This window comes from Chelonoidis abingdonii, chromosome 1 (assembly GCF_003597395.2).
Source record: "Chelonoidis abingdonii isolate Lonesome George chromosome 1, CheloAbing_2.0, whole genome shotgun sequence".
NCBI classification, from domain to species: Eukaryota; Metazoa; Chordata; order Testudines; family Testudinidae; genus Chelonoidis; species Chelonoidis abingdonii.
The window spans coordinates 244,551,805-244,562,904 of NC_133769.1; the positions used below are offsets into that span (position 1 = coordinate 244,551,805).

An 11,100-nucleotide genomic window follows, 5' to 3' on the forward strand; every position below is an offset into this window, starting at 1 on the left:
TTGTTCACCTCAGTGATCGTCCCCTCTTGTGGAAACCACAGTCTGGGTCAGCTCCTCCTGTGTCTGATCAGGAGTGAAGTTTGGGGGAACCTGGGCCTGCCCTCTACTCCGGTTCCAGCCAGGGCCTGTGGACGCAGCTGTCTATAGTGCCTCCTGTAACAGCTTTATGAAAGCTACAACTCCCTGGGCTTACTTCCCCATGGCCTCCTCCAAACCTTCTTTATCCTCACCAGACACTTCCTCCTGGTGTCTGATAATGCTTGTCCTCCTCAATCTCCAGCAGTACACTCTCTCACTCTCAGCTCCTGCCTCTGCTCCAGCCTCTCACATGCTCCTTCTCCTCTGGCTCCTCCCTGCGACTGGAGTGAGCTCCTTTTTAAACCCAGGTGCCCTGATTGCCTGCCTGATTGGCTGCAGGTTGTTCTATATAAAGTAGCTATCTCTACTGCCTTCTAGAAAGATCTTAATTGGCCCCAGGTACCTTGATTAACCTGGAGCAACTGCCATTTGGTTACCAGGGTACTAGGGATTTGTTTAGCCTGGGGCTAACATACCTGTTTCTCAGTACTTTACTGTAGCCATTTGGCCTTGCCCCATCACAATATTTATCCACTTCCACAGTGGAACAGTCCCCCACGGCCCATGTACCACCTTCTGCTGCTATCAGATTTTGCATAGGACCCAATCCAGTAGGTGGCCTCTGAGCACAACTACTGGATCAGGCCCTGCATTCAAGTTACGTAGGCGAACACCTGTCTACCCCCAACATCTATGTGGCTCAGTGCCTCAGTGACTATCCTGTGAAGGTGGGCCCCTCAAACATCACTGCCACATGCGGGGCAAAAAGGGAAAGAAAAGACACACAGCTCAAGAAAGGCAAAGAAATAAAAGGTGGTTCTAGAAAAGAAGGAATCCTCTGAAAGAATCACTTTTCAGGATTCAGCTGTCCAGCCACGTTGTCACTTAAGCCCCAACATAAGCAAGTCCCATCACGTGCCTCTGAGAGCTGCCTTAACTGTTAGAACATGTGGGGAAATACAGAGGACACAGAAATAGAAAATGAAAACTTTTAACAGATGAAAACAATAATAAATTTGTAGAACAAGAAAAAATTTACAATCCTGTTTTCTTCTTGCATGTTTAAATTTAAACAGGAAAAACTCAATGGCAAATTACGAGGATGAGACAATAGAAAAGGAAACAATTATCGTATGTTCAGTCCTCTCTCCCATATCAAGTCCATCTTTTGAGAACTGCCACAGAAGACCTGGCAGACAAAAACAGAAGACAAGACTTTAGAGAAAAGCATATTGCAATAATGGAAAACCACTAAGTAAAGCCATCACCTCAGTTTGTGGCTATCCCCGAGAATAGCTTAGATTCAAAGTCTCTATTGTAGTTTTCTCCGGCTATGTCTTTGCTGCAAATATAGTGTGTTGTCATATTGAGATAGCTATCTTAATGTAAAATGCCAATGTAAACAAGGGCACAGGTCATTTTTATTTCTATAGCTAGACTAGGGCAATGCTAGGCCTCTCACTTAGAGGGTATAACTCTATATAGTGATGAAAATAATCAAGGTAAAAGATACAGTGCCTTGTCTCCACTAGGATTTTACATCAAGCTAGCTCTCTGCATGTGAAAACATACCTTTTATTTTTTCAGTGGAGACAGAGCCTTATTAACTCTGCAATAACCAAACCCTGGGCTGATAAACATCTCTGCCTGTGAGAGTTTATTCACAGTGAATATCTCAGTCTGCACCCCCCAAAGTTTATATTTAGCAGAATGAGGTTATTACAACCAGGGAGCACTCGCCAGTTATTAACTTAGGCCCTGTTGCAGTAAAGCACACACTTAATTTTAAGCATACGCTTATATCTATTCTTATTGAACAAAGCACATAAGCACATTCTTTAGTTCAATGGGACGCAAGCATGTATTTAAGTGCTTTACTGAATCAGGACCTAAAAGCAGGCCATACTATATTTCAGGAACAGAAACTGAGATGTGATAATGAGGTTCTTTTCTTCTCTTTTTCTTTGAAAACCCATTGCTTTACCTAGCTACCTATTGAGTATTTCTATGAATGCTACCACTCCCTGAAACTTCTCCATCTTCCTCACATACGATCAGAAAAAGAAATTCATTCACTTAGAATACCGTGCCTCATTGACCAAATGCCCTGTCACCAACTTGGTGATCCAGAGGCTCCATGTAGAATTAAATCCTCAGCTGAATATTTACTAATTGTGTGGTTTTCATTATGTTTTTTCCTTCTTTGCTTATATTTAGGCAACCAAACTGTCTTCCAGGGATGGAACAATGTCCTCAATACATATGCAAGCAATAAAAAGTCTTCTGTGTTGCTTTATGTTTAAGCTTTTCTATTTAGTTTGATGTATTTATTTTATCAGGATGTAATAAATGTGTTATAGAATAAGAGTAAATTGAAAGGTATTCTACTACCTGATCTCAAGCTTTCACTTTCCTTTGATGATCAATCAGAGATATTACAGGAAAAGTAAAGAATATCTTGTGCTATCTTGTTATAAGAAAAACAGGGTTTCTCTAATACTCCAGTGCTCTCGGATTATCTCCACCCCAGAGACATATGAGGTGAGACAGACCTATAAGGATACCTAGCAGCAAGTTGCCTGGTCTTACTACAGAGGAAATGTGAATTCCTTGTGAGTGAGGGTGAGATTGTGCCAGAACTTGTCAGTGTGAAATCTTATTAGTTTTAGACAGGCTTAGACTAAGGCATCCAGTCCAAACCTGAACTCAAAAACTTTGTAGATTCACCCAAGACTGAATATTTGTTGTGCCAGTCATAAGTTTCACACATACACTTGGTGATGTATTAACTAAAAGAGAAAAAATGTGTGAGAGGAAAACCATCTGTTTTATTTAGCACTTTCATATGAGGAAAGTAGACATTTCTTTTGGTGTTACCCTACTGTGAGAAAAAGCCCACAGTCCCATCTCCTTTCTTTTTTCCCATTTGGATAAGGATATTGCTGTTATTGTGTGATTTACATTTGGCTGCCAATTGGAGGGGCGGGGGGGAAATTACAGCTCCTGTCACCAGAGCTAACATGCAGGTGGTCGTCTTTACTCGCACATCAGAAGAAAAATCTGATTTTACGTAAGCTACAAAGAGCTGTGGTATTGGGATGTGGCTGACCAGAGACAAGTATGATCAGAAGAAATCCCTTCTATGCTACAACTTCAGAGTGCTTATGAGGACTCAGGTCATCTTACCATCATGAGTTAACTGAAATAAATCAACCCATATAACCCTCCATAAAAGTCCATATTAAGACAAGAGGAAGTTTAACTGCTTAAAACCCCTGTCTTTTGATATATGAGAACCCAGAAATTGAGAGGAGTGGCTCCCTTTTCTCTTCCACCTTTGAAAACCCCTTAGTCACATGATCTGTCTAATTAGTAACCCTTCTAATGCACCTGTCAGCAAGGTACAAGCATAACCATGACATTTTAACATGAATATTTTTGTGGCTAAACTATGTGTAAAGTTTAAAATTTTAAATAGTTCTGGGACAAATTCTCCCCATTCAACCCAGGCAATTCCACTAATTTCAATTGTGTTGGAAGGATATAACTGAAGGAAAAGTCTTCGGCGGTAAGAAAAATATGTCATGAATAAACCCAACTCTAACTCAAATATGGTTTTAAGCACAAAAATTACTACAATTGTTCTTTTAACATCAAGTATTGAATTTTCAAGTTAGACAACAGGTGACAGAAAAGACTGTGGTTGGTAGAAGGACATAAAAATTGTACAGAAAAGCATGAAAATATACACACTAAACAAAAACAGACACAATATAGGTACAATTAAACTAGATCAACACGCTTCAGGCAACTGCCTTTTTTGGTAGTTAGACCATTTAAATTTATCTATGTTAAGAAAAGTAATCAAAGAGGAAGGATAATCTGCTGGTTAGGGTAACTGTCAAAGACTCGAGGGACCTGGGTTTAGTTCCCAGATTTATCAAAGATTTCTGGTGTGTCCTTGCGCAAGTCATTTAGTTTCTCTGTGCCTCAATTCCCTTGCTGAAAGATGGGGATAGTAATGCTGCATGTGTTATGCGGAGGTCAGAGTAGATGATCATAATGCCACCTTTTAGATTTAAAGTCTATGAGAAAGCTGATCAGACTTCTGCAATTTTTTTCTGATTCCAGTCATTCTTGTCATCTGTTCTTCCAGTGCCTACTTATGTCATATGCCACTGTGGCCCTGATCCAGTAAGACACTTAAGCTATTAGCTTATACTCACATGCTTTAAGGTACACATCCATATAAAGATTTGCTGGATCAGAGCCTACAATAAATGTTTTTCTGTAAAAGCCATGGACAGACTGAGGCGGGAGAGAGACTTCTGCACGTGCAGCACTTCAACAGTTTTGTGTCAGGAAGTGACTTGGCAATTCCCTCTTAAAAGCAGAGGGCCAGTTTCATTTCTAGTGTAACTCCACTAACACGAATGAAATTCAGCTGTGATGAATTTGCTCCTAAGGGTTTTGTGCAATTGTGATCATGGGATTCAGTTATTTCTTGGCATGTGTGAATTTCTTTTCATGTGAATTGCATATTAGAACTTATCTCTGGGTTCTTGTAGATTCTGCCTCTTGTCTGCCTTGTTCTGTGTCTCAGATTGCTTAGCAAGACCCACACACACTGTGGCTACAAACTTTGAGAGGACAAACAACAATAACTGATGTTATCTGTTTGATACAGACCCTTATTAGTATCAAATCTTTTTTAGGACATTTGAATTATCGTATGTTAAAAGGATTCCAAGGCTGCTAACTCAAAAAAAAATTGGGGAATTTAAGGCTATACAGGGCTCATGCTCTCAACCCCCTCCCTTCTGTCTTTGTAGCTCCTCATAACTCCTTGTCTGATTTTAGCTTGTAAAGTCTCTGGGGCAACAGTCATATAGTTTAGTTTATTCTGGCAGAAGTCTAGAAAGTTTTGGGGCACTATGAGAAATAGCTAATAATTAAAACATTCATCAATAGTTGCCACCAGCTGGATATAGTGGGTCCTACAGGCCTTTCTACACTACTATCAGTCCCCACCGCTGCCAGTTGCATTAGCCTTGACCTCATTCTGGGCTCCCGTTAAGTCCACCATAGAATTCTTCTATTGTTATGTGCAGTGTTGTAATCGTGTGAGTCTCAGGATATAGGAGAGACAAGATGGGTGAGGTAATACCTTTTATTAGACCAACTTCTGTTGGTGAGAGAGACAAGCTTTCAAGCTACACAGAGCTCTTCTTCAGATCTGGGAAATATACTGAGTGTTTTCCACCTTGTCTCATCACAGAGCTAACTTTTGATCTGTCATTTCCCTTTCTCTTCTTTGGCTGCAATGCATTCACATCTTTGACCCCACACTGTTGTTGGACAAACACAGGAATATAAAGTGGGAATGGTAAAGGGCAGCCAGAATTTGGGAGTGAAATCCTGTCCCCACTGAAGTTAATGGCAATTTTGCCATGACTTCAATAGGGCTAGGATTTCACACTTAATATTTCCAGAGTGATGTAATGACAGTTCGATTCAAAAGTAACTTGAAATGTGATCGTAAATAATGCTATTGTTTTACATTTAATTAACAGGGAAAATGTATTTTAACTATTGTTTTGACATATCTCTTTTCTTTATATTTTCCCTTTAGATTTTAACTGAACTCTCATGATATGATCCAGAAGGCTTTTAAGAATCAACAATTTCCTTTTCCATAATGCATACAAATAAATCCCAACTGGATGATGAAACAATGGCCATGCTTCAGAACAGAGCTATTGCAATCACCCTCCCAGCTGTGTACTCCTTGGTGGCCCTCATCAGCATCCCTGGGAATGTGTTCTCCCTTTGGGTGCTCTGCTGCCACATCAAACCCAAAACACCTTCAGTTATCTTCATGATTAACCTTAGCATCACAGACCTCACACTGGCTTGCTGCTTTCCCTTCCAGATTATCTATCACATCAAGAACAACAACTGGATCTTTGGTAAGAGTCTTTGCAGCTTAGTCACAGTGATGTTCTACTCAAACATGTATTCTTCCATACTCACCATGACCTGCATCAGCATAGAGCGGTTCTTGGGAGTGGTGTATCCCATGAAGTTAGTCAAGTGGAGAAGAAAGAGATATGCACTTGCTACCTGCCTGGGCACATGGGCTGTTTTGCTATTGGCCCTATACCCACTGGCAAGCACAGATCTGACCTATGAAGTAAAAGCACTAGGAATCATAACTTGTTTTGATGTGCTTAAATGGGACATGCTGCCCAATGTTATGGCATGGGCAGCCTTTCTTCTGACACTGTTTGTTCTTCTCTTCCTGATCCCATTCATAGTGACAGTAGCCTGCTACATTGGTACTATTCGGAAGCTCATTCAGGCCTCTAGCAGATATGGTAACAGGCAGAAGACTAGGTCTATTTACCTGGCTGGAATTGTTCTCTTGGTATTCGTCACTTGCTTCGCCCCTAATAACTTTATTCTACTTGTGCACATGATTAGCCGTCTCTTTTTCAACAAGAGTTTCTACCCTGCTTACAAACTCACCCTATGCCTCAGTTGCCTGAACATCTGTATAGATCCATTCATTTACTATTTTGCATCCAAAGAATTTTATCAGAAATTTATGCAGGTAATAGGTCATAAGGTACTGCTCACTGACAGTCTGGAGACCAGAAGAGAAAGCTTATTTTCTGGCAGGACAATGTCGGCCAGGTCAATGTCAAGTGGGCCTATGGAAGGGTTAGATGGAGTTAAGGAATGTTTGCAAAGGCAAGAAAGTGTTTTTTAACTACAGACTTCAAATCAGATGTGGGAAGGCAGTAGTAAGTTCTCAGTGGAGAAAGAAAGGGATTTTTCGTAAATGATATTCTGATAAACATCAATGCCCATAGCAACAATAGTCCAAACACACTGAACAGCAAGTATCTCACACATGTCAAAAATCAGTAAACACTTGCTGGGAAGTAATAGAGAAGGAGTAAGATGAACCAAAATTATCAAAGCAAGAAAGTGATCCAGTCCAAGTCCAGTGATCCAAGACAAAACTGACAAACAAGGATGCAGATTGAATTAATTCTACTGAACACTTCTGAATATGATCAGAAAGCAAGGACAAACCAAAAGTACTTTCAGAATCAGAGATCTCAGTGCTTAACCAAATATTTATGGATCTCACTTATCATACTAAAGGAAAATAATGTTAAAGTGGATTTGGGGGCAGGGAGTTGCCTTTGTAAATAATATGTTAATTGCTTATAGAGGTATGAATATCTCTTTTGTGTTGTTGCAGAAAAAGAATGAATATATCTTGCCATTTTATCATGATACATTATGTGTAGCCACCATGAACTCATCACAACACTTATGTATCACTTGCTTGATTTATACACAGCTTAACCTAACCACATTAACCTTCAAAGAGGTTAGCTTGGTTAATAGTTATTTATTTCAATTTCGTCTATAGAAATATCTCGTAAAATGAAGTAAAAAAGAAAGACCAACGTCAGTACCCTAAACCACATCAATGCCCCAGCTGCTGAGTGGGTTACATCACTGTTAGAACTAGACACTTCTAAGGAGGGAGGTGAAGTGCAGATGGCTTACATGGCAATTCTCTCACAAAGACTCACTACACTAAGATTGCAGAGCTGGCATTCACTTAACATAGTTTATTTGTTTGTTTTACAATGGGCCAAACTCTATGGTCCTGTACTGAATACAGTTCCCATTGCAGACAGTTTGAGTATTGCTTTATGTAGTTTATTTTGCTTTCCTCTAGGAGCTAGTTCAGATAATGATCCAGATTCTCATCTGCTGTAAAGGGGAGTAATCCCATTTATCTCAATTGCATTACGCCAATATAAACAAGCTGAAGATTTGTCTCCTGAGTCTTGGCATTACCTCATTTGCTTTTGATACTTTACATGTTTGGACTACAGGTTTTACAGACAGAAAGAAAAGCACTGGGCAGTTGAAATTTACCAACCTTCCTGCAGCTAGCTCATGTATTATTAGTGCAGTGGTATGGTCAGACCCTCGGTACCCTGTCCCAACATATTGCATCATACCGTGCTACTCCTCATATCTCAGAAATTGAATGGTTGCTTAGAAATACAATAAAACAGCATCTCCGTTTTTCTTTTTAATCTCAAATGACTTTTTTCCTATTTTTTTATTTGAAATTGTGCATAATTTCAACACTCATTAAAATGAGGAGCTAATGACACTTTTTAGAGCCAAGCAAGCTTCCCCTCACCACTGGGCCAAAACAACTCAACAATACTTCTAATATCCTAGTGCTTGATCTAACTCTCAGTGAGCTCAGCAGGAAACTTACCATTGACACTGATATGAGCATCGAATCAGGCCTCAAGTAATTGGCCAGCCTGGAGCAGTGACCGCCAGCTATGTGAACTGTGTGGTAGTTCCGTAACATGGACAAAAATATTTAGAAGGTGCTAGACCACTAAAAATGTATCTGCCTTTTCATCTAAAGTATGATTCAAACTCGGCAATCCAAATGTTAATAGTTCCATACATTAGTCTTGTGCACCATCTACTTTCTAACCCATGCTTTGTTATAGTCACTGGATAACCAAAAAACTTGTTTTAGAATTTATAAGGATTCTTCCTACCTATTATCCTCCCTGTCAAAGAGTTAAGTACTGATGGAGATTACAACCGAGATGAAAAGCAACACATATTAGTGCTTTACAGTATAACCTCAGAGTTATGAAAACCTCGGGAATTGAAGTTGTTTGTAACTCTGAAACATTATAGTAGTTCTTTCAAAAGTATACAACTGAACATTGGCTTAATACAGCCTTGAAACTTTACTATGCAGAAGAAATATGCTGCTTTTAACCATCTTAATTTAAATGAAACGAGCACAGAAACAGCTTCCTTACCTTGTCAAATCTTTTTTTTAAAACTTTCCCTTTATTTTTTAGTAGTTTATGTTTAACACAGTACTGTACTCTGTTTGGTTTTTTGTTTGTTTGTTTGTTTGTTTGTTATTGATTTTTTGTGTCTTTGCTGGTGCCTGATTGCATACTTCTGGTTCCAAAGGAGGTGTGTGGTTGACCGATCAGTTCGTAAATCTGGTGTTCATAACTCTGAGATTCTACTATAGTTCTAAAGTTACCTGAAGTGTTTCATGTCACTTCTCAGTAATATTTTTAAGCACTCCATGAAAATTCTGCTTATCTTTAAAAAATACACTGCACATTAACTTTCTTTAAGCACATGGGAAGTTATCAGGTATGGCACCTACAGTAAGAAAGAAAAGAAAGAAAGAAAGAAGCAGATAAAGTACTAATTTATAATAATAAGTACACAATGAAAGCATAATATTTTTTAAAAATTAATACTCAAAAGAGGGAGGATGCACATTATGTGAATTTGAGGCATTTGCATATGTACTCTATTTATTTACTGTGTCTGAGAAGATTCTGAGAACAGATTCTCTTTAACCCATCCCACATTCATCATCTAGAAATTCAGTGACTTTATTTATGTCTTGCAAATGTGCTTATAGGTTTAGTAGCACATGGTTTCACTTTGCTATTTGAGCTATTCAGCCATCAGCTTTCAAGAATTCCAGCATTCTTGCTATCAAATCGGTGTTCTACACTTATGATGGCAGCAATTTTGCTCTGGATTACATATTTAAATATCCAGGGGGTTTTAAATGCAAATATTGTCCAGTTAAAAATTGGTAATTTTCCCCAGCTCTAGAGCAGATTTTTTGATGTGCTTTAGTTAGGGCCCAATCCTGTCAGGGACTGAATGCTCTTAGCTGTCACTCACTTCAAAAGGAATTTGACAGTGCAGAAACTTTGCAGGATCAGACCCTCACAGATTTATGGTTTCAGAAGTGCTGAAATGGGCTATGGCTAGGCTATGGGCTAGATCTCGGAGTGCCTACTCCAGGGCTGCCCGGGGTGGGGTGGGGGCAAGTGGGGCAATTTGCCCCAGGACCCTGGGCCCTGCAGGGCCCTCCATGATAATATAGTATTCTATAGTATTGCAACTTTTCTTTTATGGAAGGGGCCCCTGAAATTGCTTTGCCTCAGGCCCCCTGAATCCTCTGGGCGGCCCTGGCCAACTCAGGTGAAACTCCTGTCAAAGTCAGTAGGGCTGTTGCCTGACTGAAGAACATAGCATCTGGCTCTATGTACATAGTCTTTAGGACCTGGTAGTGCATGTTGTGAAGGTAATTTGCTAGAAAATGTATTTCTGTTTTCATGAGGAGCAGTCTGGGGAGATGTTCTTTGAACCATTGAAAATATTCTCTTGCCACCTTGTTATCCTTCATGTTCAACATGCACACAGGGCCATTTAGAAGGTTTGTGAGGAGCCATGGGATACATCTACATTTTGAGCTAGAGATGTAACTTCCAGCTCACGTAAACATACATATGCTAGCTACCATACCACCTGAGACCCTAGGTATGTGCTTGGAGTGACTAACTCCTCCCACCTTAGCTACATGGATATTTTCAGCTTGCTAGCTCCATCACAGCTGGTGTGCATACATCCACACAAGCTCAACATGACACCCGTAGCTTGAAGTGTGGATACAGTGCTTTCACTCTGGGGAAATGTAGACTGCTAAGGAAGTTGCACCTTTTGTTTATTAATTGTTTGGATAGTTGATTACATTTTGGGATGATTGTATAGGCTTCTGATTTTTTTGTATTTGCTGTATGATACTGCTGTGAAAATGCCTACTGTAGTTAATAAAATAAATATAAAGGCCCATTTTAAGTATGATTCCTCTGTGTGTGTTTACAATGTATGAGTTGCTCCCAAACTTGTAACAGGGCAGGGCAGCTAAATATGAAGTAACAGGAGTTTGTTTTCCATTTCTATTATGTCTTTAGATTATTTTTTCCTTTACAGCTTCTTCAGTTTTCCCAAGCATCTTGAAAGCTGAATATTTTGCATTTCTGTTCACTTCTTTTTCCTTATAGAAACCAGGGCCAGCATTAACATTCACATTTTCCTCAATCAAACTTGTAAAGCAGATTTTAAAAA

At 39.5% G+C, this 11,100-nt stretch overlaps 1 protein-coding gene across 3 annotated transcripts in view; it reads left to right on the forward strand.

Annotated features, from left to right (window-relative positions):
* LOC116829685 (P2Y purinoceptor 8) overlaps positions 1 to 10,830 on the forward strand; it is a 49,091-nt gene extending 38,261 nt beyond the window's left edge. For all 3 annotated transcript variants that reach the window (XM_032788649.2, XM_075060732.1, XM_032788655.2), the window contains one exon: positions 5,711 to 10,830. In XM_032788649.2, coding sequence (XP_032644540.1) covers positions 5,777 to 6,850 — 1,074 coding nt within the window. In that variant the 5' untranslated portion in view covers positions 5,711 to 5,776 and the 3' untranslated portion in view covers positions 6,851 to 10,830. The remainder of the gene's footprint in view (positions 1 to 5,710) is intronic.
* The last annotated feature ends 270 nt before the right edge of the window (positions 10,831 to 11,100 follow it).